Source organism: Camelus bactrianus, chromosome 19 (genome assembly GCF_048773025.1).
Source record: "Camelus bactrianus isolate YW-2024 breed Bactrian camel chromosome 19, ASM4877302v1, whole genome shotgun sequence".
NCBI classification, from domain to species: Eukaryota; Metazoa; Chordata; class Mammalia; order Artiodactyla; family Camelidae; genus Camelus; species Camelus bactrianus.
Genome location: NC_133557.1, coordinates 20259730 through 20286743, shown reverse-complemented (window position 1 = coordinate 20286743; position 27014 = coordinate 20259730). Strand labels below are relative to the sequence as shown.

The following is a 27014-nucleotide window of genomic DNA, read 5'->3' as shown; positions in this document are numbered from 1 at the left end:
AAAGAAAGAGAAAAACAAACCCAGGGGATTTCTGCACCCCTTCTGAACATTACAGATTCCCTTTCCAAGTCATCAAGCCAAAACCAGTGGGTTTCTTCTGAAGCTTCGTCTGCACCCTAGTGTTATTTCCAGGTTGGCCTGCGATTACTTACTTCCCAGTTTGTACAGCTGTATTCAGTGGGTGAGAAGAGGAACCAGAACCAGGAAATAGTTTTTAATCCCTGTAAATGTGCTCATCTTTCCTTCTACTTGGCTTTGAGCTGTTAATCTAACTTGGCGGGGGCTGAGTTTGCAGTTATTGGTTTGTTGTCACTGTGGTTAACTTGCTGACCCCAAACTTCAAATTCCATCCTCAGAACAGAAATAGTACCTTTGTTTAGGGTGGAGCTGGGTTTACCAGAAGATTTACTCCCCCCCCCAAAGGACAGCTCCAATTTCAGCTTTGTGCTCTGTCTCTGAGAATGACTTTCTTGAAAGTTACTTATTACTCAGTGATTTTAGGCAGGTGGGGCAGGAGGGGACATGGTTGGGGTCCATTCTCTGTTGTTCTGATTGAGCCTCAGTCTTAGATGCAATGTCCCTGGGTCTCAGGAAAGGGGTCTTCCCACCCCTAGGACAAAGTTCTGAATCTGGCGAGTGTTTCTGCACCCCCCCCCCCAGCTTGCAATGAGAGTTCACTTGTGCCCTACGGCAACAGTGCTGCTCCTCGCTCCCAAGATTAAAGCTTTTGCTCAGTAAGAAAGGAAAGTTTCCAGGTGGAATTTATTGCCCCTTCCATGGTGGCTGCTGCCTTCTCTCCCCTCTCCAGTTCTGCCTCACAGAAGAGACTTTATCAGAACTCTAAAAACCTTTTCTATGAGGACCCAGTGGGATTCCTGGAGAAAAGGTCTACAAGAGGGTGTGGATTCTCCTGTTTTTGCCGCTCCAGGGACTTCGCTATCTTCAGCCAATGCACACTCAGCCTCCAGCCATTTGCCAACCCCACAGCTGAACCCTTCTTACTGGTCCCTGGCTGCCTGCCTCCCAGGCAATCAATGCTCACTACCTGTCTCTCCCTGCAGGTGCCTGTCTTTCCTTAGATTCTGGACTGGTTGATTGCCCTGTGATCTCAGCACTCTGGTGAGTTCAAGAAAAGTTGTCCAGCTTTTTTTCCATGTAAGTTTGGGAGGTTAATTCGGCTCTTTACGTTTCTGAGCAGAAACCAAAAGTCACTTTCCTTTTATTATTATTGTTTACAATTGTGGTAAAATACACTTATAAAGTGTATCTACGCATACACAAACATGAAGTTTACCATCCTAACTATTCTTAACTACACAGTTCAGTGGTTTTAAGTACCTTCATCTTGTACAACTCTCGCCATCACTCGTCTCCATAACTCTTTCATCTTGCAAAACAAACTCTCTACCGGTTAATCATTGACTTCCCATTTCCCCCTCCCTCTGCTCCTGGACACCACCATTCTACTTTCTGACTCTATGAATTTGACTACTCTAGATAGCTCATGTCAGTGGAATCTTAGAATATTTGTCTTTTTGTGACTGGCTTATTTCGCTTGGCATAAGGATTATCCATGTTACAGCAGGTGTCAGGGTTTCCTTCCTTTTAAAGGCTGAATAGTGTTCCAAATGAGATGACCGACAAGGGGTTAATATCAAAAATAAATAAACAGCTCATTCAACTCAAAATCAAACAAACAAACAGCACAAACAAAAATTGGGCAGAAAGCCCAAATAGACATTTTTTCCAAACAAAGAGACATGCAAATACTCAAGACAGACAAAAAGATGCTCAAGATTGTTATTTATGAGAGAAATGCAAATCAAAACAACAATGAGATTTCACCTCGCACCTGTCAGCATGACTATCATCCAAATGTCTACAAATAACAAATGTTGGCTAAGATGTGGAGAAAAGGGAACCCTTGTACGTTGCTGGTGGGAATTTAAATTGATGCAGCCACTATGGAAAACAGTATGGATGTTCCTCAAAAACTAAACCTAAAACTACCATATGATCCAGCAACTCCACTCCTGGGTATATGTCTGAAGAAAATAAAAATGCTAATTCAGAAAGATATGTGCATTCCAGTGGATACGTGCACTTCATAGAGTATTATTTACAATAGCCAAGGTGGAAGCAACCCAAGGGACCATCAGCAGATGAACGGGAAAGAATATGTGATACACACACACACACACACACACACACACACACACACACACACACAGTGGAATACTACTCAGCCATAAAAAGAATGAAAATGTTTTCCATCTGCAACAACATGGATGGACCTGGAGGGTATTATGCTTAGCAAAATAAGTCAGACAGAGAAAGACAAATATTGTATGTTATCACTTACATGTGGGATCTGAAAAATAAACTAGTGAATATAAAGAAAAGACACTGACTCACAGGTATAGAGAACAAACTAGTGGTTATCAGTGGAGAGAGGGAGGGACAAGGGGCAGTATAGGTGTAGTGGATTAGGAGGTACAAATTAACATATATAAAATTAATAAACTACAAGGATAATATTGTACAGCAAGGGAATATAGCCAATATTTTATAACAACCACAAATGGAGTGGAATCTATAAACTTTTTGAATTACTATGTTGTACACCTGAAACTAACATAATGTTATAAAGTAGCAATATCTGAATTTAAAAAAAAAGTGCATGGGAAGATTGAAAGCAGAAAGATGGAAAAAAGTGTAGGCAATTGCAAACCAAAAAAAAAGGTATAGTTAGATTAATATCAAGCAACAGAGAATTCTAAGATGAATATTTTAGGGACAGAGAGGAAGTCACTATAAAAGATTCAGTTCACCAGGAATGTAGTTATATTTCTTCAAATCAATAGAATCAGGATTATTAAACAAACATTGACGGAATTACAGGCATGAATTGAGAAATCTATGGCTTATTGAGAGCCCTCAACATACCTTTCTCAATTATCGATAGGTTGAAGAGACAAACAATTAGAAAGATTAAAGATATTTAAGCCACACTCTGTGGAGATACGCAGTGCTCTGCACTCCACCGTTAGAGACTACCTTTCCTCAGTATCAGGATGTAGATCACTGAGTAAGAGTTGTTTAGAAGGCCATGTCTTTGGAAGAGGCATCTATTTACTCAGCCTGAGCTTAGGACAAGGTGTATTAAAGAGATCCTCAGAGCTCACTGCCTTCCTCAAGCTCTCCTGCCAAGGGGCTGAGCCTCAAGGGACGTTCCTGATTGAGTAGCCATGCAGGAGACACACCACGCCATTGAGATAAAGAAGATGTGAGCAAGAAGCTCTGAGCCATGAAAACAGGGTTGGTTGCTCCCAGTTGGAAAGCAATAGGGTAGTGGGATGTAATGGAGTCATCGTGGGGCCTTTACCTGTAGTTCCCAAAGGTTGTAATCTGGAAATTCATGCTGTTCCCCCAGCTCCTGGTCATCTGTAGCCCTTTCAATTGCAAAATGCTCTTCAGTTTACTGCAAAGAGCAACTTCTGCCACGTGGGGAAACTGGACAAAGAGGTGGGTTCAATGATGGGGTTCTGGGGAAACTCCTAACCAACCAGGCTCAGGAACCAATATGCCCACTAGGTTTGAAACTGTCCTCAGGGAAGTTGGGAAATAGGAAAAATCTCCCTGCCATTATTCTGGGTGACTGAGATTGCTATGGTTCCAGAAATTTAGGCTGATTAATCTCTTAAAATATCTTGCGTTCTCAATAAAAAATGTTAAAAAAAAAATCTTGCGTTCTTACTACTATGCATCTATTAGAATGATTAAAATAAAAACATTTACAATACCAAGTGCTAGCAAGTATGCGGAGCAAGTAGAACGCTCACCCACTACTAGTGGAAATGCAAAATGGTACAGCCACTTTGGAAACCATTTTGGCAGTTTCTTATGAACATATACTTCTCATGGCACCCAGCAATCCCAGTCACTAGCATTTCCTGAAGAGAAATGATAGCTTATGTTCATACAAAAGCCTGTATGCAGATGTCTGTAGGGGGTTTATTCATAATTGCCCCAAACTGGAAACAACCCAATTGTCCATTAACTAGTGAATGGATAAACAACCTGTAGATCTCATATAATGGACTCAGCAATAAGATGGTCCAAGCAACACACAACACAAATGAATAGCAAATGCATTATGCAAAGATGTTGTGAATATTAATACTTTTTAAATATTAAAAATACAAAAACCTGCTACATAACTTGACCGAATGAATCAATTGAGGTTAAAATATGATACTAATTTGATACCTATAGTCATTCATTTAAAAAATACATAAAAAGCACTTTAACAGTTGGAAATTGAAAAATACTTCTTCTCCTATTTCCATTCCTCCTACCCCACAGACTTTTAATCTGATGAAACATAATCTTACGCTCAAAAGCTTTTTTGTTCATGACCTTTTCCTATTGCTATGCAATAAGAACATGCGTATAAATTGAAACTTTACTTTTTCGCTTACTGGGACTGTAAGACTCTAGGAATAAAATATTTCCTTCTGGGTTGGCTTTTTCATTCCATTTGTTATTTAAATAACGTAATAATGATGAATGTATAAATAAATACAGTGAAACTACTGATAAATAAATAAAATTTTATCGATAAACAAAATTCCGTATGTAATGCATCTCTTAATGATACGTAAGTACAGGGGAACAAAAGGAGTTTTGTTACAGGTATGTCACTTGGTTCTTTGAACTTCTAGTAAGTTGACAAAAATCACATAATCCTGTATAATCAAAAATTATTTAAATGATTTAATGAAATATTAAGAAGGAGTTTAATTAAACCCTCTTCCAATTTTTATTAAGGTATAGAATTAGAAGTCTTATACTTGAAAATACTTTGTCTCCTGGTAGTTAGAATACTGATCACAAACCACAGGTGCTTTTCTTAATTTCTGGAAAGTTACCAAAAAGACTTCGCCAGCATTTACCAAATGATCAAGAATGTTATTGATTATACCCATTACTCTTTTATTTAGATACTTTATGTAATCTGATACATTCCATAAATGTTGGAAAGTTCAAATACTATTAACTTGATAGACCTTTGATAATATACATTTCATAAAATGTGTTATTCTTACTGCATTCTCTAAATATATATTTAAAAAATCTTTGATGCCTCAGATTTATCTCACTATATTTGTGGAAAAACGTTAACCAACTCAACTAATTGGCAAAGTCAGTCCTCAATCAGCCAAATCACATGACTTTCTCCTAGAAAAAGACTGAACTCATTTTTCAATTGAAATAAATGTTTTAATACACATCCCTGTGGCAGCCATCACGCTTCTGAATTTTAATTCTATTGCCCAAACAAATCCTCTTCCAATCAAAATGGATTTATTCTGTTTTACAGTTGCCAGGTACCTAAAAATACATGATGACCAATTCAATTTGAATGTCAGGTAAACAATTAATAATTTTTAGTGTAACTACTGTCCTTATAGTACATGGGATATACTTAGACTAAAAATCATGACTGTGCATCCTGTTATATTTGGCAATCCTATTCATCTGCGTCTCTCTCTTCATCCACCCCAGGAGCTCTGCTTCCTACTGAGTACAGGCTAATCTGATTAACTAATTTTCAAGAATGGTTAATAGGTGTCACTAGATTAAGTGGTAAAATTTCTAACCCAAAAGGTGACTTGATCATAAGAATTTAAGGTACCATAGGGCCTTTTGGCTAATCTTTTGGGGGAGTCTGACTAGCAGATTCAAAAGCTAAAAAAGTATTAGCACTAAACTGGAAGGGGGAAGTCACCCCCATGGAATTTCAGCTCACAGAACCTGCGTCCTGAAACCCAATTCTCAGAACAATGAGGCCCAAGAGACCACACATTATATGCCAGTCATCATGCTTTACACAATTGTTCAATTAATTCTCATGTCTACAGAGTAGGCATTATTTCCTTTAAGAAAAAATGGGGCTCAGTGAGGTTAAGTGACTGAGCCAAGACCACATAAGTGAAGGATCCAGGAAACGAAGTCAGGTCCAACTCCAAACACTCGACTTTTGACCATTCTGTACCACTTCATGAATAACCTTCACACCATCTCATTTAATGGTCACAGTGACAACAAAACTGCTAGGCAGACTGTATCATTCCCATTTTCTAGATGAGGAAACTGAGGGTCCAAGACACAGCTATAGCTGTAGGTGACCAAGCCAAGACCAAAGTCAAGATCACTGTGTTTGGAGCCATAATTCCTGTTACTGAACAGTCTAGGCACTGTTGTAAAATTTAGGGGGGATACAGGATTAGAATTCTGAAAAACAAAAGGAAGGGGATGGGTAAATTGCCACAAGTCTTTACTTTTAGGCAGCCACATAGTATGGCTTCAGGAGATTACCTCTTTCTCAGTGTCTGAAGTTCCCTCAAAAATACAGATGCACACTTTGGTGTCAAGACTCTCTCCCCACCCCCCTTCCTTTCTCCCTCCCTCTGTTTCTTCCTTCCTCTTTCTCTTGCTGTTTTTTAAAACGCATTTATTCCAAGAGAGATCATACAGTAAGATATTATCAGCTCTTCACATCCTAAAATTAAGAAAGATACATAAGGGCCAGGAAGGACATAGAGAAAATGGAGGTTATGTGGTTGTCTGGGAGTGTCATTAGCTCCCAGCCTTGGATAACACCAGGAGGAAGAGGGGTCCCTTTGTCCCCAGTTGACCTTGGGATCTTTTTTGCTCTCGGGGCACTAAAACCCAGTGGTATGTGGAAAATCTCATACCATCAGTGGAGCAAAGAAAAGTTCTCACCAGTGCCTGGGGTTGTCCCAGGAGAGACTGTGGGCAAACCAGCCCTGCAGCTGTTCCAGACAAATCCCTGTGATCATTCACGTGTGGCCTCTCACCGAGGACTAAGACAATGGGCAAGTGTCTGGGTGGATTATGCACAGCGCCATGGTAGCGAGGCTGCTTGGAGAGTCCTGGGACTCAAGGTCCTGCCCTAGTTGCCACATGACTCAGACAAACCCCCTTCCCCATTATGCGTCTTGGTTTTCTCATCTGTGAACTAAGGGAATTGTGGGTCAGCTCTAAGGTTCCTCTGCAAAAGCTCGTGTCTCTCTCTGGCTGTGTCTAATCCCTGCCTTCTCCCCATCCCACACAGGTGCCTTCCTTTCCACAGCCCCGCCTTCTCCTGGAGGAATTTGCCTCTCCTGCTGCTTCTCTCTCTTTCTTTGGAGCAGACATCTGCATCGCCAAGCCACAGAATCAAACGTGAGTTGAGAGGCCCTTCAGCTGCTCTTCTTTATGAGGTATTCTTGGGGACTCAGGGTTAGACTGAAGTCAGGAACTCCTGTCAGATGAGGCCACTCCTGTTGTGGCTTCAGGGAACCAGCCCTCCTCATCCACCCTGGGACCTTCAAGTCCTTCCCTCACCTGCTCCCCTCACAAATTATTTCCCTAAACTCTCCCTGATATGGGTCTTTTCCAAGGTTAATTTTTAAAAATTAATCCATCACTAGACAGGAGACTGAGGGCAGAGGACCAGTGAGGAGGCTGTTGCAGTAGTTTGGGGGAGAGATGGGAGGAGGTCAGGTGCTGACCTGAGGAGGTGGTAGCAAAGAGGGAGAAGAGATGAGGTTTGGAAAGAGATTTAGGGGATAGAATTGACCCAAGTCCATGACTAATAGGATGCTGGGGTGATGGAGAGGTGGGGTGGGGGTGAATCTCTGGGTTCTTATAACAGGTTAAGGGGCTGTTGATGCCAAATATCAAGATGGGAACAGAGAGAAGGTGCTGCTTTGTCAACGGGAGATGCTAGTTCCATGTTAAACGTGGGAACAGAGGTGTTTATGAGATACCCAAATGGTGTGGTTGGATATGTGTCTTTAGTTTGGAGGAGAGGATGGGTCTGGAGGGAGCTTTGGGAATCATGGCTGGGATTGTGGGAAGGGATATGATCACCCAGGAAGTATGAGCCAGAAGAATGACAGGAGAGGGCTGAGACCAGAACTCTGAGGAGTGTCCCCTGAGATGGCAGAAGAACCCCTGGGGTGTGTGTGTTCCAGGGAGGAGACTGTACATACAAGGTAAGTGGCTGAGAAGGACTGACAGTGAGGAAGGAGGATTCCAAGTGAGAGTTCAAGCTGACAGTGCGGAAAGGAGCTGCAGTGACTGAAACTCACACAAAGGTTTAAACTGCCCCGGAAGCAGGAGGGAGGCGGAACTGGCAGGAGTCAATGGTGAGAGGGGAACTTTGTCTTAATCATCCCAGGGTTTCTATGCCTCTGTAACCTCTTTGGAGGTATCCAAATTTGATTGGCTTAACTCTTTCTGTGCCCAAGCCTGGACAGTGGTCCGCAAGTTGTGGCTTACAGATGCCCAACTGCCCATTCCAGATCATCTGCGGGGCTTTTAAAACTTAGAGTCCCTAACTTTCTAGAGATTCTGATTCAATCCATGATCTATATTTTCTAAATGATGCACAGATGATTTCAAGGTACACCCCAGGTTAAGAACTGTATACTCTTCTTCAGTTCAGGCCATCCTTGGGGAGTGCATTAAAAGTGGTTATGAAGGGTAGGAAGTATGGTTGGAAAATACCAGAAGTTTCAGTGGCTGGTCCTCAGGGAAGACATGGGGTTTCCTGAGTGAGTCATGGATTGGAAGTATCAGACCTGCCCCCAATTCACTATATTATCCTATTTGACCTCTTTTTTTTTTTAACCTATGCGATTGGGAAATTGACACTAATGATAAATATAGTTTTTCTAATTCTAAAGTTTTCAATTCCAAGATTCAGTAATATCCAAAAGGATCATACCTCTCTGGTCAGATTCCACCAGAGAGATGCTCAGTTTAGAGTCACAGAGCTGCATTAAGCATTGTATCAGCTGTCTGTTGCTGCGTTGTAACAAATCACCTGAAGGTCAGAGGTCTGGCATGGTGTGTCGAGGTTCTCTGCTCAGGTTCTCAGTAGGCTGAAATCAAGGCGCCCATCAAGGCTGCCATTCTCATATGGGACTCGGGCTTCTCTTCCCAGCTCATGGGTCATTAGCAGAATCATTCTTTGCAGCTCTAGCACTGAGGTTTCCTTACTGGCTGTCGGCTTCCTAGAGGCCACCCTCATTCCAGGGCCATTAGCCTTCTCCATCGCCAAAGCTCTGAAGAGCAGGTTGGATTCCTTTTATACTTTGAATCTCTCTGGTCTCAACAGATTGAGTCAGGCCTTCCAGATAATTTTTGCATTTTAAGACCAACTGATTTGGGGGACTTTAATTTCATTTACAAAATCCCTTTGCAGCGGTACCTAATGAGTGTTGTATTCCAACCAGAGAATGGAAATCTTGGGAGTACAACTTTAGAATTCTGCCTACTATAAGCGCTGAAATCAGGGAGCCATACCCAACCCTACAAAGGAAGGAAGCAAGCTCATATCTACCAAGCTCTTACCATGTGCTGGGCACTGTGAAAAGTGCCCCATGGGTATCATCCTACTTAATTGTTTTATTTTCCTTGCAGTGTTATTGAGGTATTGCCATATATGTATATGTCATGACTGTATAAGCATAATGATTTGACTTACATACATCAATGGTGTCAGCCTGCGGGTGGTGGGCCTGAAGCCTAGAGTTTTGTGGGCCTACCGTCGGCTCACTAGTGGGTGGAGCTGGGTTCCAGGGTCCTGGTCCAGGGAACAGGGCCCTTGGGGTTTTAGGGTTAGTGCTAATGCACCGGTGTGGGGGGCTGGGCCCTGGGCCCTCTGGTGAACAGGGCCAGGACTGGGTTGACTTGGGCTCAGGGGGCCTGCTGACGAGTGGGGCTGGCTAGTTGCTTGGCCTCAGGTGTCCCAGTGCTGGTGCCGACAGGCTGGTGGGCAGAGCTGTGTCCCAGTGCTAATTAACTAGAGGGAGGACTCCAAAATAGCGCTTGCTGGCACAGATGTCCTCATGGTAGGACAAGCTCCCCAAAATGGCTGCCACCAGGGTCTGTGTCCCCAGGTGAGCTCCAGTTGCCTCTGGCTCTCGAAGAGCGGGCGGTTCTGACCCAGGCTCCTTTCAAATGAATGCTGCCCTGGATCCCAGAGCATGTGAGATTTTGTGTGTGCCCTTTAACAGTGGAATCTCTATTTCTCACAGCCCTCTGGCTCTCCTGAAAGTAAGCCCCACTGGCCTTCAAAGCCAAACATTCTAAGGCTCGTCTTCCCGGTGTAGTCCTCCTCACTCCTTGGTGAGAATCTCTGTAACTGTACTCATCCTCCCATTTGTGGCTTGCCCACCTGGGGGTGTAAGTCTTGAGTATGTATCGCTGTCCCTCCTCCCCATCTCATTGTGGTTCCTTCTTTATATCTTTAGTTGTAGAAGATCTTTTCTGCTCATCTTCTGGCCTTTCTCATCCCCAGTTGCTCTGTAAAGAGTTGTAATTTGGGTGTGCCCGTGGGAGAAAGTGAGCTCGGTGTCTTCCTACTCTACCACCTTAAATCCTCCCATTTAATTTTTATAAATAGCCTGTAATGTAGAGGTTGAAAGTCTCATTTTACAGGTGGGAAACTTACACTCAGACAAAGGAAGACATCTTCCCCCAAATTATTTAGCTGTTGTGTTGGAGTCAGGCTCCCAAGCCAGAGCTGTCTTATTTATAGTGCTCCTTCCTCTCCACCATTTCATCCCCCTTAGAGATGACTGCAAAGTCATAGAGTGGAACTCAGGTTGGCCTTAAGCTCACGAGGAATCAGGAACCAAAATCAGGCCTTCTGACTCCTATATCCATGGTATTTCTACCACTTCTCACTAATAAATTTCCCCCGCCAACTATATTACAGAAGGCAGAGGACTTAGGCATTAAAATAATAAGTATCAAGAGGAGGGAAGAGCTCCTGAATTTAAGGCAACAGTCTTGGTCCCTGTATAACTCCCTGCCCTGGAATCCAAGATGCTTCTGCTTTGGTTTTACCTGGGCACACATTCCTGATTCAGATCTACCTAAATGGGCTAAGAGTGGTAAGAGGCAGACATAGTCCCTAAATGTGCAGAGTGAGAACTGAGAATTGAAGATAGGAGACAGGGAAGAGAGAATTTCACTATTCCCTTTATCTATTGGGGGAGAAGAGCTGAAAGCCTCAAAAGATGTGAATTTGGACATTTCTTTCTTACAGAGAAACCAGGAGTGTGTCCCCAAGAAAGGCTCACCTGTAGAGCTAAACTCCCAGACTCGTGCAAAACAGATTTCGACTGCAATGAATACATGAAGTGCTGCTCTTTTGCCTGTGAGAAGAAGTGCATGGACCCATACGCAGGTACTGGCATCCAGCCTGAGGGCAGAGGTGCCCTGTGAGGCACCCTACTTCCTGCTCTGCCCGGAAGTGGCTGAACAGTTCCCTTGGATGGTAGGACAAGGAGGCCAGGATACATGCTCTTCTCCTTCTCTGATGGACCCCCAGCCCTCAAGCACAGACAAGGAGTCTAGGCATGGTGTGCATCAACTGCATACTATTGGTCTTAGTCTTCTTTAGTCCAACATTCAGTCATTCACAAACAACTAATACTTGCTGCACATTCAGTTTGTCTCAAGAAACGATTGTTGGCCCTGCGGCAAATATAAACTTCAGGCAGCTCGGAGGCTGGGGCTGTTTTCTGATTCTTGGGTCTTCAGGGAGGTTTTCTGGCAACTCAAAGTATCTAATAATAGGAAACTGTGCACTTCGTATAGGTTCACTCATTTATTCGCTCATTCATTCATTCAGCAAATAACTATTATCAATGCCCTTTGGCCAAAGTCCACCGGGAACAGACTTGTAGTTGAACAGGGTGAGTTCAGTACTTGTTGCAGTGAGGGAGACTGTGCACAACGCAGTCTGAGGCAGCTCAGTAAGAAGCTGTTAGGGTTGAGGCTTTGATTGGGTGATCTGGGAGAGGGTCTAAGGAAGCAGGGGTTTGCTCTCGATTGGGTGCTGTCAGAAAGTGGGGGTAATTTCTGCGATTGAGTATCCTGGTGAATCTTAAAAGCTGTAATTTGTAGAGAAGCGTAAATCACTCATAGGTTTTTGGCATTTTGTGGGTTTCACAGGGATCTTTTTTTGATTTTACTATGTCACAGTCTCAAAGTGACGTGGTTTGCTGTGGATGTCCTGTGGGATTATGTCCAACAGGAGAACAACGTGCCTTAGCTATGAGCATCAGATCAATTTCCAGACATGAAGGGCTGCTTTTTTCTTTCTCAGTATCTCACTCCTTCTATGTGCCAGGCACTTTGTTAGGCACATTGGATATAGTTCCTGAACAAGTCTTGCCCTCTCATAGCTCAGAGCGGTGGAGAAGAAAGATCAGCTCCAAATCATTCTTACATGCTCTTCACTGTATCCCTTGCAAGGTAGAAATGATGCTTGGAGTTGTTATGCAACATAGCATAATCAGAGTAAGGCTAGGACCAGAACTTTTACTGACCATGGCACTTTCTATGATGGTAACACTGTGGTTACCACAGTGGATGGTAACACTGTGAACTATACAAAAGCTGAGGGCCTGACCCTTTCCCTTATTGCTACCCTTTGTGTTCTTTCCTCTTTGCTTCTTGCCCTCAGAACCCTGCATGCTACCCTTAAGCCAAGGAAACTGTAAGAATTCTGCCGAGCGCTACTATTTTGACGTTGAACATCAAGTCTGCATGTCCTTTACATATGGAGGCTGCCTGGGGAATGCCAACAACTTCCGCTGGAAGGAAGACTGTGAGAGGGCTTGCTCATTAACTGGTAAGACTCACACCCTTGGCAATCTGAGGGCTTAGTCTGATTATAAATAGTATACCAGCCCAGTTGTAGACTCAGGCTTTGAGGTTAAACTGCCTTGGTTCAGATCTTAGCTCTGTCATTGACTGGCTGGGTAGTCTTAGATCAGTTGCCTGCCTTTTATGAGTTTCAGTTTTCTTGTCTATAAAATGGGGATAATAATAGTATTTACCTGATGGAGTTATTGTGCTAAAAAATGAAACAGGGAACGTCAACTGTCAGTAAACTTTGGCCAGTGGGACCTGAGAGCCAGATCCACCCTTTGGAAACAGGTATTTCCTCATCACGTCGACCTGCTGAATATTCTCTGAGGATTCACCCAAGAATGAAGACAGGTCAGCTCTGGAACCCCATGGAATAGGGCTTGAGCATGGAGAAGGTGAAGAGTAGAGTGGGGTGAAGGCCAAGGTGGTGGACTAATTCCTTAGTGCAAAGATGGTCATCACCAGTAATGTTGGGTGACAGTGTGCTATGGAGCTTAGGAGCTAAATGACCTGGATAAAAATCCTACTTTTCCCACTTACTGCAAATTTCTTCACCTCTTTGAGTTTCAGTTCCCTCCCCTGTAATACCGGAATAATAGCAAATACCTTATTGAGTTGTTGGTAGGATTATCTGTGATCAATGACACAAAGATTTTATATGGTGGTCAGTAGTGTGGGATTACTAGGTGATAACAACTGGGATGGTGACCATTGATCTTAAAACACAGCACTGTGTGATTTATAAGGCAGCATTAGAGCTTTGACCTCAGATTCGGTGAGGCAGGTTGAGAAGTGTACCATCACTGCCATTTTTACAGATGTAGAAACAGAGTCAGGGAGGTAAAGTTTGTTGCCCAAGGATTCATAGTGGGTCAGGAGTAGAGCTGGAATTTTAATTCCATGGGCCCAGAGAGTCTGAGTGGCCAAGGAAACCCTGTGTTCTGACCTCATGTAATGAGGACTACAAGCTTCCCTTTGGTGCTGTGGACGAGACCTCAGCTTTCTCTCAGGAGCCAGCAGGGAGAAGAGGCCAGGGAAATGAGCTTGGGCTGGTTGGTGGAAAATTTAGGTTTAGGGCAAAAAGAAGGAGGAGGAGGAGGGAGGAGGAGAGAAGAAACACTTCCTGCCCTCATAGAATTTGCAGTTAGATGAGGACAGTAGGGGACATGCACAAAATCCTGAAGAACTGACATAAATACTATCTGTGTCCTAGTGACCCATGAAGTTGTATGTCCAGCCCAAATCTGACTCCCATATTGCAATTGCCTCCTCCATCTGGATCTCATAAACACCTCAAACTTAACTTGTCTAAAACAGAACCCCTTATCTTTGCTCTCCCACCTCAAACCTGTTCTATCCGTAGTTCTCTCTGTCTTGGTTGGAAAAAAACTTCTAAATCCCCCTTGATGCCTCTCTTCTTCAGTCAACATCTGTTGTTAGGAAATCACTGTAGATCTACCTGGAAAGTAGATCCAGAATCTGACCACTTCTCATCTTTACAGCTGCCACCCTAAACTGCAATGCCCCTTTCTTACTTGGGTTGCTGCCCCAGCCTCTTCTGGCTTCTAGCCTTCCCTTTTTACTGTCTGTTATGAACACAGAAGTCACAATGGTTATCTCAAAATGTGAGTCAGATCATGACACTCCTCATTCAAAGTAAAGGACATCCCCTAAAATGGCTTCCATCGATTTGTATGGATTTCACATAATCACTCCTATCTTATAGAGAAGGAAACTGAAGTCACTCATTAAGTGGCAGGACAGGGACTTTCCTTTGGGGCTTCAAACACCCAATGGAACCCTCTTTCTCTTGCATCTCATGATGTGGGGAGGCATTTCATTCCTCCACAGCCGACTAGAGGTGAGCGTGGACAGGGTAGAATGAACCATGTCACAGAGAGAGATGCTTGTTTTGAAGAGAAGGGAAAGCTGTTTGAAGGGTGGTGGGATGGGCTGGGATTTGAAGGAGCTCACATCTTCTCTTGTTTTAGTTAAGGAGGGACAGTGCCCCCTCTTCCCTTTCACCACTCGTAAGGAGTGTTCAGCTTCGTGTAAGAGTGACATCGATTGCCCTGAAAATGAAAAATGTTGTGAATCCACGTGTGGCTTTGTTTGTGCCAAGGCCTGGAAAGGTGAGGACTGGGGATATACCTCCCAAAGTCTACTGGGCATAGGCCAGGAATGAATGCCATGCTGTCCGCGGAGTGGAGGTTGCCCCTTAGGTTAACCTTAGAGGTCTCTTGGGAACCCTTCCCCGGTTAGTGTCCAACCAGTGCTCTCCAGTGGCCTTCCTGATCTTGGGAGACTGTTGTGCTATTCTTCCAAACCAGTCAGGCATGGTAATCCTCCTCATTTTTCTCAATGAAAACTTATTTATTCCCAGTCTCATTCTTCAGTGGTCTACGAGGCGACAATATCCACTTAATCTTACAAAAAAAAATTCATAACCATTAGGTATAAGCCTAGTAAGTTCTTAAGTCTGCACAGAACTTCGTGTAAGGTGTGCTGGGGAGAAGATGGGTAGCAAGATGAGGTAGAAGTGACCTCCCCAGCCTCTAAGGCTGGTAGTCATTCCCCCATGTTGTGCTGAGACACTCTGGTCTTGTTCCAGGGGTTGTCCGTGTTTTGAGGAACAGCATGGTATGGTGGAAGGAGTTAAAGGTTTTTCAACTGACTTCAACTTGCCTACTGGTTTTCTGTGTGACCTTAGACCACTCACTTCACCTTCTATGGTCCTAAGTTTCTGCGGTTTATAAAACAAGGAAGTTCAGGGTGCTCTCTAATACTCCTGCCTCTGGTACTCTGGGATTAGATAACCCAACTCTATTCATTTTGTAGGGGCAGTCAGAAATCCTATCAGATTTTATAAGTCAGAGATAACAAGACTTTTTGATGCTCCTCAAATAATTATTAGAATTAGTTATCAAATAGGCAGTTGGTACTCGCCTGCTCTACTCTATGGGGAAGGGTAAGAGGCTTCATCAGAAGAAATCCTTGTTTAAGGTTCCTAAGATTCCCCAAATTTGTCTCAAACTATGGTCGAGTATTTCAAGGTCAAGTGTCTTTGTTTTACCCCATCAAGTCAAAGCAGGTTTCTGCATGATGACGCCATCATTGTGTGTCAGGATTGATAAGCCCCAGTGCCTGCAGGATCATGACTGCCCATTGACAATGAAGTGCTGTTCACTCTGTGGAATGAAGTGCCTGGAACCCCTGAAATAAATAGTAAGTTTAAAATGTTATCATCAAAGTAATTAATTATGAATAGTATAATAAAAGGTTATCAATTTTGTCTTGCATCCAACTACTTTGCCAAATTGTCTTATTAAGTATAACAATATTTAATGGGGCTACTTTGATTTTATATATAATCATATCGTCTGAAAATAATGATAAACTTGACTCTTTTCCAGCTTCATGATTTACTTTTTTTGGGTGATTTTTTGATATTATGTAGTACTTCTGAAATAATGTTGAAAATAAAGGCAATGGCATGTATCCCTGTCCAGTTCTTTATTTTAAAGTCAGTGTTTCCTGCTGTATAAAATGACATTTGTTGTTGGGTTTTAAGTAGGTTTTATCACCCTTGGGTTGTTTCCTCTTTATCCATTTATAGCTGCTGTTGAAAATTTCTGCTGAATTTTATCAAATATCTTTTAAGTATCTAGTCATGTAATGATTTTTTTCTAATTTGTTGCTATAGTAACATATAAATTTTCATATGTTGAACCATCTTCATTATTCCTGGAATGACCTTAATCATGTTGAAGGTGTAGTTGAATTAATATGCTGTTGATTCTTTTTAGCAAGTAGTTTATTTAGAATTTTCACATCTATAGTTAAAAGAAAAATAGGTCTATGATTTTTGTTTGTCTTGCTTTTTATCATATGTCCTCAAAAAACTAGCATGGAAAACTATTTGGGAATCCTGCCTACTTTTTTCCTATATCTGTAGTATTTTAAATACTATATCAGTTCTCTGTTCTTTGAAGGCTAGACAAAATTCAACTTCAAAAGCATATTTTGGTTCCTTCTATAATTATAGATATATAATTCTAATCATATATATAATATATATGGTTAGATAGAATTTTTATTGAAGTATAGTTGATTTATAATGTTGTGTCAGTTTCAGGTGTACAGCAAAGTAATTCTGTTATACACATATAATCATAATAGTATACTTTTACTAATTTTTTTGTACTTCGTCTTATAGATTGTATAGGCTCTCTACCTCCTCTTCTGCAAATTTTGATCTTTTATATTTTGCTAAAATTAGTCAATTTTCCCCCTATTTATAAATGTATTACTTTACAGTAGTATAAATTATTCTCTCTGTAATTATTTTCATATTTTTAGCTAATGTTTTCATTCATGCATTCATGTTTCCACCCCCTCCACTTATCCACCGACTATTCAATCCATTTACTCACCTCTTCATCCACTCACCTTGCCCTCCATTGACATACCTTACAACTTATGTCTTTGCCCCATCCTTTCACCCGTATATCCATCCACTTATCCTTCTCACTCATCTTCCTTCTGCCTGTCCAGCTGCCTATTTTATATCCAGCCTTTCTTCCATCTACCCTTTATCCACCTACTTACCTTTCACACACACTGTCTTCTCTCACACCCATCAACATACTTCTCCCTCATTTCTACACCCATCTTTCCTCCATACACCTACCAATCACTCATATATTTTCCATTCAAACAGCTTCCATCAATATACCCATTCATCACATCACTAAACTACCCACCCTTATGTCCAATCCAATTTACTTCTTCACCCAGCCATTCATCCACCCATCCAAGTCCATGCATTCATACACCCAAAGATTCATGCTACCCTCATCCATTCTTCTTCCTACTCATCCAACCATCTTCCCATTCATCATAAGCTATCTATCCATCCATATATCTATTTACTAACTTCTCCACCTACCTTTCTCATCCAACAGAATGTACTGAGTGCTTATTCTGGGCCTATTTATATTCTAAGCCCTAGGTTCTAGACACAGACCTGTTCAATGGAGCTCAGAGTTTATTTGGGGAAACAAACATGAAATTCAGTAATTAAGTTAGAGGCACAGGGAACAACATAGAAAGCCAGTGGCAGGAAGTCAGCATGTGACAAGTCTTGGTCTGATGAACAAGCAGGAACTTCCAGGTGGAAGGCCATCTGCCTTGGTGTTTTTTGGAGTCTCTGATTCTGAGCACAGGTGGGTCCTAGAACAGAAGTGTGGCTGAGGCAGAGGCAGAGCACTATGACCATCAGTGGGAGGAGATACTGTATGGTCCTTGGACCTGCCATATACCCTCCAGGACTTGTGAGTAATAAACCTTGTTCTTCAAAGTTCTGTTAAAAAACAGATTCAACTAAGTACATTTGAAGATTGAATTGACTTTATTAGGTAATTTATGAATTGGGCAGCATCCCATCTAACAACTAGAAGGGTGCTTTGGGGGGTTGCACAAAATGGAAGGTTTTATAGGAAGAAGAGTGGGGCAAGGAAACTACAAGCAAAAGAAAAGAAAGGATTACTTTTAGGCCAGGGCATCTTTTTTTGGAGGGAAGAGAACCAAGGTCTTATCATGCAGACTACTTCTTGGGGTAGTGGTGGTGGGTAGAGAATGGAGAGGGCCCGCATGAGAGGCTACCGCATTGATGCCAACCAGAGAATTCCAGACTGAGTGATTAATATTGCATTTCTGATGTAGGTCAAAACTGCAATTAGGTTAGGTATTAAATCTGGGCTTGGTATCATGGGCTTTAGCATAAGTGATGCCATTTGGGGCCTGTGGTTTTTCTCATTAATAGTCCCCTAATGGTTTTGCAGAGATGAGTCCTTCAGTCATCATAAGAACCCCCAGGGCTGGTCCAGGCACAACATTGGCCCCTGTGGTGGTGCAAGGCTGTCTGTGGGGCTCTTTATGCATAAATAGAAGCTATGTGAATGCCTCGGGCATTCCTAGCCAAGAACGTTATGATCAACAGGCTGATACCCACCCAACACATTCCCACAGGGGCTCTGTCTGTGATCCTAAATTTTGGGACCATAGAGTCAGTCATTGATGATAGGGTTGGTTTTTGTCTGGCTTCTCCATCAGGTAGGAGAAGTTGGAGAACAAAGCTTGGCCTAAAAATGCAACATCTAGCTAGGGAAGGGAATGGGGACTCTACAGATGACATTTACTCTTTGAAGAATCTCTCTCTTCAACAGACCAGGACTGATTGATTGACTGGCTGGTGTCGTGGATTCTGTGGCCGGAGGAAAGCTGCCAAGTCCTCCAGCACCCTCTCTGTCTCTCTTCCGTAGCCCTTCCACTAGCCCAGTTAGAAATAGCAGTTCTGCTGTGTTATTGACCTTTATTGAGTTGTAGTCTCTCAGGCAGGTCTCCTCACTTCACAGTTTCTCCTCAGACAACAGGGAGTTTGCTCTCGATGTTGAATGCTCCCTATAAGCTCTGATATCCTCTCCAGCTCTCAGAACAACACAACCTTCACAAACACTATCTGCAAACTCTGCTATCAGCCTGCTTCCTCCTCCCTGCCCCACTCTGTGGCAACATGTTTACCCTTTGGTCTTAGTCAAAGGATATGAGTGACCTAAAAAGAAAAGAGAGGATGGGAGGAAAGTGTCAGAGAAAGTGAGAAAGAGAGAGACATAGTGACCATAAGAGACTCACAGAAGCAAAGAGATACCAAGAGAACAACAGACACACATTGATCAGAGACAAAAACAAACAAACAAACAAAAACGGGTGTGTCACTTAGTGAGCAGGTAAAAGGGAAAATGAATGGAGAATGAGGACATTCTACAATTCTCAAAGTTATCAAGATGAAGACTCCTGATGGTGGCATTCATTCCTAAGGTAGCCTGGAAAGTGAAATAAGCTTTGCCTACTTCCCCTGGTTGACCAGAAGGCCTACCCCAGTCGAGGGGGCTATGGATCAAGAGCCACCCAATAAGAGACCCTTGCCTAGGACTGTGGGCTGTAGATGCCAGCTAGTCACATTGATAATCTCAGGAACTTGGCGTTCCCATGAGGAAAGGGGGTGGCTGGCTTGACTCCAGCTCTCGTATCCAAGATACTGACTACTGAAGGACTAGGGTGGACAAAGACAGCCAGACATTTTCATGCTCTGGAACCACCGGAGAGGTCAGATTTCCTTCAGAATGGAGTCTTCTGGACTTTTGAGCATCCTGGTGCTATCCATCCTTCTAGTGAATGTCCAGGGATATGGTCTCACTGACTGGCTCTTTCCCAGTAAGTATTGGGGCTTCAGCCCTTACCCTGAAGAGAAGGAATATTGCTGGGAGGAAGAAACAAGCACCTGACTCGAGTTGCTTTTCACCACCTTAGCCCCAGCCCCAGGTTGGGAGAGGAGGGAGATATTTGGGATATTTCTTCCCTTTCTCTCTCTGTGGAAACTTCCTTCTGTGAATGCAAGAATCTGAACCTGGGGCATTCCTACTTTCAGCTCCTTTGAAATGGAGGGTCTTTCTTGGTGGAGGCAGGGAGAGCCACAGGATTTAGCATTTATGGGAGAGGCTATAGGAATCTGGGAATTATAAGGGACCTTCCCCTCATCCTGCAACAAAAATAGCCCCCTTTCTTGGGACATCATTTCTATCAACCCCTGATTCTTTCAAATATAGTCCTAGAAAATGTCCCTGCCTCCTCAGGGGTTCCTTGACTCTGAGCTAAAGGGTAGTATCAAAAAGATCCTTTGAACCTAAGCCAGTGATACTCCATCACTAGTAGAATAATGGTAATTGCTACCTTTTACTGAACATTCAGAAAATAGGATTTAAGAGATGGACCTGGAGTCAGACTTGGTGGGTCCAAATTCTGGTTCCACCACTTAGTAGGCAAGTTTCTTAAATTTCATGTGCTTCAGGGTGGTGGGTATAGCTCAATGGTAGAGTGCAAGCATGCAGGAGGTCCTGGGGATTGAACCCAGGACCCCCATTAGAAAAAAATTCCATGTGCTTTCCTCATCTTCAAAACAAGGATATTAATAGAGCTTTCCTCATTGAGCTGGTATGGGGGTTAAATGAGATAACCCATGTAAACTGCTTAGAAGAGTGCTTGGTTTATGGCCAACACCTAACAAATGTCATTTAAGATTACCGTGCATCAGTGACTATGATTATAGCTTTACACGTTTGTCTTATTTCTTCCTCACCACTCTGTAAGGCTAAAATGATATCACAAATGATGGAAATCAAGGTTCAGAGAAGGTAAGTGGTAAATGAAGAGTTAGTTAGAATTTTAAAACCCAACTGTCTGACACCAGCGTGAGTAATATTAATCGCTGTACAACAGCGGCCCCAGAGGAATCCCCAAAGGCTGACTCCTCACCTAGTGTAAAAGGACCAGATCAGTTTAGACCAGTGGATTTTAACTGGTGGTTTTGCTTTCCAGGGGACGTTTAGAATGTCTGGAGACCTTTTTGGTTGTTACAACTGAGGAGGGATGCTACTGGCATCTAGTGGGTAGAGGCCAGGGACGCTGCTGAGCATCCTACAGTGCACAGGACAGCCCTCCCCCCATCAAATAACTACTGGTCCAAATGCCATTAATGCCAAGGTTGAGAAAGCCTGCCTTGGGGGTATGGGGCTGGGGGGGTGGAACTAAGAATGGGGTAAGGAGATAGTGGGTGAGGGGTGATCGGGAGGGAGGGTAGTGTCGGCAGTGCTGGGAAATCCATGAAAGTCCCTGAGGAAAAGGACACCTGGGGGTGAGCCAACTTCCCTGACTCCCTAGGACTGTGTTGGGTCTGGTGAAGAGTGGGCACTGTGACCTCCAAGACTCACGGTTCTAAGTCCTTTCCTTAGGAAGATGCCCCAGAGTCCAAGAGAACTGTGCATTCAGAGAAAGGGATGAATGTACGAGGGACAGACAGTGCCCGAACCACCAGAAGTGTTGTGTCTTCAGCTGTGGGAAAAAATGTGTAAACCTCCAGAAAGGTAATATTCAGAGCCTCAGAATAACCAGTCCCTCTACCTCTGCCCTCACCTTCCACCCACCGGGGGTGGTGTGGGGCCGCGGGGTTGCTGGTGTGGTCCCTGGTTCACTAAGGGCTGGTCTCTGAGCAAGATTGCTGGACTTGGGAGACCTGAAATTTAGATTCATCACTGCTCCTAATATGATGAATGGCATTAGGTACTATCTCCATCCTTTTGGGGCCTTGGTTTCCTCAATCGAAAGATAAATGTGGGGGTGGGACTGAACCAGTGAGCCTCACAGCTTCTTTTCACTTTTATGATCTTCCTTCCTTCCTTCCTTCCTTCCTTCCTTCCTTCCTTCCTTCCTTCCTTCCATCCTTCCTTTCTTCCTTTCCTTCCTTCCTTCCTTCCTTCCCTTTCTCTCTTTCTTGTAATGATTTTCTGAGTCCCCAGATGGCCATTTTTGGCGTGCCATATACCAACAGTGTTGCTGCCTGTGATACGAGGTTTGTATTTCCCATCTTTTTGCTCCAGAGTGACTGCCTCTGTGCCTATAACAAACCCAAATGAGCACCTGGGAAGCTCCCCTGACCAAGCCAGACCAGAGGGTTTATCTTTTGCTGCTGCAATCTTAACTCCATGCCCATCTCCCTGGGCTCCAAAAAGACTATCAAAAATTCTTTATTCATTCATTTAATGAGTATCTGTTGAGTGTCTCTGAGGCTTATCATAGGATTTGGCCAGTGTGGTCAGGGAGACTGAGGAAGACTTCCCTACGAAAGAAAACCTGGAGTTGAGTTCAGAAGGATGGGTAGCCAATTTAGGGGAAAAGTGGGTGGAAGGGCTTTCAAGTTTCAGGGAGTAGCATGTACAAAGTCTCAATGGTGGGGTGCAGGGACAACAGAGAGCAAGGTGCAAGGAAAAAAGACCCTTGGTTGGTAGGATGTGATGGGCTAGGGTCTCACTTTGATCTTAAGGTCAGTGGAAATCTATTGAAGTGGGTGGTGACATGATCTGGCTTTTACTATGCTTACAGAGTAGGAATGGAGTGGCTTAAAGGACTTCACGATGTAAGAAAATGGTAGCTTGGACTAGATAGGTAGCTGAGGGGGTGGACCAGAGTAGAGTATGTTTGAAAGGTATTTAGGAGGTGAGGTAAAAAAGACTTGATAATGGAGCAGAGCGGACCAGCAGGAGGGTAGTAAGTTGCTCATTTGCCTGCAGTTGAAGAATTCTGAATCCAGACTTCCTGAGTTCAAATCTTAGCTCCAGATTTTCCCAGCCTGTTTATCTTGAGCAAATTAACAACTTTCCCTTCCTGTGCCTCAGTTTCCCCAGATAACCAAAGGACCAATGGTAAAGGTTATTTGAAAGGTCAAATACGTTGATGTACACGAAGTGCTTAGAGCAATGCCTGGCACATAATAGCCGCGTGGTACATATGAGCTTAAATTATTCATCGTTCATAACTGGGAGCTGCTACATAGCAGGAGCCATGCTTTTCCTTTGTCTCTTTAAGCATAAAGCCCATTTTAGGTGCTCAGTGAATGACTTATTCAGCTCAGGTCAAGATGGCATTTTGTTTTACCCTCCACGTTTGTTAAATCATATACTGTGCCAGACTGCCTGCTAGGAAGGGGGTTTCAAGATGAAATCAGTCATGATCCCTGCTCACGAAAAGCTCAGAACCTCACAGAAGAGACCAAAGATGTGAACAAATGACAAACATGCACACAAGATTCAGAAGCATGGTAGAAAAATGCAGGATCAATTTAGGCACCCGTGAGGGTGTGGTATATAGAATGGAGCCTGAGACACCACAGAGGAGTTGATGTCTGAGAAAGGTTTAAAAAGGAAGATAGAAGTTTGATGAACAATGGAAGGGTGGCAGAGGGAACATGGCAGGAAAGTTGTGGAAGTGTGGGATGGCGTGGTGTGTTGAAGGTTGTGGGAGCATGGAGCTCAAGAGGGTACTGTGGTAAGAGAGGAGACCAGAGGCCTGAGCAGGAGCCAGGTAATGGTGGATCATGGAAGACTTGGTCACAAAGTCAAGAAATGCCATGATCAGCTTTGTTTCAGATCCACAAGATCTTTCTCTCTGGTGAGTGGCATGAAGGATTGATTGGAAGGGCCAAGGTTGGAGGCAGGAAGAGTAATTTGAGGCTCTCTCAACAGCCCAGGCATGAGACACTGAGAATTAAATGAAAGAAAGTGGCAAATAGGTGAGGTCTGAGAAGCTAAAAAACCAACAGGACTTAGCTGTTTAGCTGCAGGGATTTACCCTCATGGAACTCATTGTTTAGTTCAGACCTGTTTTGGTTTGCTAGGCCTGCTGTGACAAATACCACGAATTGGGTGGCTTAAGCAACTGAGATGTATTGTCTTATAGTTCCGCAGGCTAGAAGTCCAAGATCAAGTGTTGGCAAGGTTGGATCTGTCTGAGGTGGTGAGGGAGCATCTCTTCCATGCCTCTCCCCCAACTTCTGGTGGTTTGCTGGCCATCTTTGGCATTCCTTGCCTTGCAAATCTCTTCTCTTCATCTTCACGTGGTGTTCTCCCTATGTGTGTGCATGTGTATCTGTCTCCATATTTCCTCCATTTAGTAAAGGACACCAGTCATACTGGATTAGCGTCTCACCCTACTCCAGAGTGGCCTAAACTAGTTATATCTGCCACAGTTCTGTTTCCAAATACGATCATGTTCTGAGGCCCTGAGGGTTAGGACTTCAACATATGAATTGTGGTTGGAGGAGACCCAATTCAACCCATCACAGAATGGAAGCTAACTGTAGGTGGTAAAAAGGGGCTTGATCTGAAAAACTGCCCCCTGACTTCCCTGCATGGACTTGCCCTTTACTGTGATCCCACATTCAACTTTCTTGGCATGGTTTTGGAGGGCAGAGTAAGTGGCGGAGACAGTGAGTCCAGGGACCAGAGGGAAGGAGGAGACATTCTTTATGGATGAAGACACCCAAAGAGTTCCACTCTGGGGTCTCCTTGCAAATCTGCAAATACATCAACGGAACTGGGGTCCCCAGGTGTGAAAAGGTGAGAGGAGCCTGCTCAGTTCTTCTATGGTAGTTGCCAGGGGGACAATAATGGCTGCTTTTTTTTTTTTTTTTCTTTTTGGTGTGGGCTCTCCAAGTTCTTAACTCTGGGGTCTCCCTGCAGACATATGCAGCATGCCCACAGAACCTGGTCCCTGCATGGCTTTTCTCCATCGTTGGTGGTATAACAAGACCAGTAATACGTGCTCCATCTTCATCTACGGTGGCTGCAAAGGAAACAATAACAACTTCCAATCCCAAGCCATATGCGAGAACTTCTGTCCCCCAAAAAAGTGAGTCCCAGGGGGCCCAGCCTCCCATCTTCGCTGGGCCCATGCTGAGAGTTCTGGGTGTTGGTTGGTCCATTCCAGGATGGTTACGTCCTTGACAGACCAGGTGCAGACAGAACCAACTCTTACCAGGAGGTAAGAATTCACCTTGCAGAGGGTCGGATGGTGGCTTTCTGGGAACTGAGATTGGGCAGGGACATGGTCATGAATCAAACCTGGCAAGTATAAGGGGCAGAGGGAGGATGCAAACATGGCGAAATCTCAGAGACCAACTTCAGAGAGGCCCCAGGGCACCCAGCCTAGTGCTGGACATGTCAACCCATCACCCCTTCTAGGCCATTAATTTCCTCTCACAGCTCTTTTCCAGCAATCCACTCCCATCCACCTCCTATTTTTTTCCTTAAAGGAGATTTAGCACTCCCCAGAGCAAACTCACTTCCTTTTAATCTCCTATGAAAAGATGTACAAACATAACTTCAAGGCTAGTTCCGGAGATAAGCTGAGCCTGAGATGCACAGCTGGTCCTGTCCTTCATTCTCAACAGGCTCTAATTCCTCAATGCATGAGGACATACCGAAACAACCACCAGGATTTGGCTCGTGATTCAAGGCTCTGTCCATGTTCCTGACAGATGCTCCAGGCTGGCTTCCACTCGTCCACTCCCAGCGTTCCAAGGCCTCAGCTCCTCACAAAACTGAACCCCAGGATCTGTCTCCACTTCCTCCATCTCAGCCTCTTTTTCGACATAACATCCCTCTGTTTTGATCCCATCTCTATGCTTCTTTCCTTTCTGTCCAAATTCTAGAACCCCTTGCTTATACCTGGGTGGAGTTCCCCTTTTTTCCCCCTAATAAAGCACTTTGTTTAGTCCTGTGCCTCTGAGGCTGAATGATTCACACCTTTTGGCGGCTTACACTTTTCAGAGAGTAGAGGATCATTGGAGCTCCTGGTGACACCAGTAAAGAGAGTGAAGACAATCAGAACCGTGAGAGTGGAGAGCTCCAGGGATGTCGTTACCCTCCTCTGCTTCTTCAAAACATTATAAGACCCTTTTAAGACCAGGGCCTATGGGTGCTGCTTGAGTTTGGATCCCCTAGAAACCAGTCCTGGGACAAGAGCTTGCATGAAAGTAGTTTCTCTGGGAGATTTCTCAGGAAACACAAGTTGGGGAGTGGGGTGAGTGATACAGGCGAAAGAGGAGTTGATTATGAGCTGGTTTCTACTGTAGGAAACTGCAGCCTAATCCCACTGGGTACCTTCTAAAGAACCACGTAAAACAGGCCTCCAGCTTTTCTTCATCCATCTCCATGGATGGGAAGCTGAGGTGTTTATCCACTGACTCGCATCCCCCTACTGGATGCCTGGGTTGTTAAATACCTTGCTCTTCCAGACTGTTCTGTATGCCAGTGGAGGAAGCTCCCACGGAGCCAGAGAAAACTCTGAGCAGGGAAGTAGAGACTCCAACACTTGGAGTAGGAAGCCATCAGTGTGCACTGGGTATATTCAGCCATAAAAAGGAATGACGCACAAATGCCTGCTACCCTGTGGATGAACCTCAAAAACATTACGCTAAGTGAACGAAGCCACACCCAAGAGGTCATATACTGTGTATTTCCATTTTTATGAAATATCTAGAATAGGTAAATCCATAGAGATAAAAAGTGGAATAGTGGGGGGAGTGGAGGTATAGCTCAGTGGTAGAGTGCATGCTTAGCAGGCATGAGGTCCTGGGTTCTGTCCCCAGAACCTCCATTAAAAAATTAAAATAAATGAAATAAAATTTATTTTTTAAAAAGCAAAATAGTGGTTGCCAGGGGCTGGAGTAAGCTGTAACATTCTCTCCTGCTTTCAAACCACTGTGATCTTGACAGGTGCTCTCTGAAGATTTGGTTCAACCTCAGATAAACCTGTCTCTTCCTCCACATGCTACTCATGGCAATGCCTTTACTCTTTGACAATTGTTAAAGAAAAGG

At 43.7% G+C, this 27014-nt stretch overlaps 2 protein-coding genes across 6 annotated transcripts; both read left to right on the top strand.

Moving 5' to 3' along the window:
- The first annotated feature begins 304 nt into the window (after positions 1-304).
- On the top strand, positions 305-25013 carry WFDC8 (WAP four-disulfide core domain 8). Of its 4 annotated transcripts, none has more exons than XM_045519335.2 (8): positions 306-1119; positions 3434-3525; positions 7142-7251; positions 11132-11272; positions 12557-12724; positions 14736-14876; positions 15827-15969; positions 24876-25013. In XM_045519335.2, exons 2-7 carry the CDS (start codon positions 3467-3469, stop codon positions 15964-15966), a joined length of 759 nt encoding a protein of 252 aa, XP_045375291.1. In that variant the 5' UTR covers positions 306-1119; positions 3434-3466; the 3' UTR covers positions 15967-15969; positions 24876-25013. The 4 variants fall into 4 exon arrangements, with proteins under 4 accessions (XP_074203443.1, XP_045375291.1, XP_045375292.1 ...); XM_045519336.2 differs by lacking the exon at positions 24876-25013 and adding an exon at positions 21594-21725; XM_074347342.1 differs by lacking the exon at positions 24876-25013 and having other exon boundaries at positions 305-1119; positions 15827-15966.
- Positions 19889-25916, top strand: LOC105071901 (eppin). Of its 2 annotated transcripts, XM_045519338.2 has the most exons (5): positions 19889-20019; positions 21594-21725; positions 24876-25044; positions 25123-25176; positions 25586-25916. In XM_045519338.2, exons 1-5 carry the CDS (start codon positions 19890-19892, stop codon positions 25590-25592), a joined length of 492 nt encoding a protein of 163 aa, XP_045375294.1. In that variant the 5' UTR covers position 19889; the 3' UTR covers positions 25593-25916. The 2 variants fall into 2 exon arrangements, with proteins under 2 accessions (XP_045375294.1, XP_010956980.2); XM_010958678.3 differs by lacking the exon at positions 25123-25176.
- The last annotated feature ends 1098 nt before the right edge of the window (positions 25917-27014 follow it).

Bases quoted from the DNA above. Each gene is read 5' to 3' on its own strand.
- WFDC8 (XM_045519335.2), top strand. From the start codon at position 3,467: ATGCTCTTCAGTTTACTGCAAAGAGCAACTTCTGCCACGTGGGGAAAC. The intron at 11,273-12,556 runs GTACTGGCATCC...TCTTGCCCTCAG, and splicing joins GTGCATGGACCCATACGCAG to AACCCTGCATGCTACCCTTA. The intron at 14,877-15,826 runs GTGAGGACTGGG...TACCCCATCAAG, and splicing joins TTGTGCCAAGGCCTGGAAAG to TCAAAGCAGGTTTCTGCATG.
- LOC105071901 (XM_045519338.2), top strand. From the start codon at position 19,890: ATGCTCTGGAACCACCGGAGAGGTCAGATTTCCTTCAGAATGGAGTCT. The intron at 21,726-24,875 runs GTAATATTCAGA...GTCTCCCTGCAG, and splicing joins ATGTGTAAACCTCCAGAAAG to ACATATGCAGCATGCCCACA. The intron at 25,045-25,122 runs GTGAGTCCCAGG...GGTCCATTCCAG, and splicing joins AACTTCTGTCCCCCAAAAAA to GATGGTTACGTCCTTGACAG.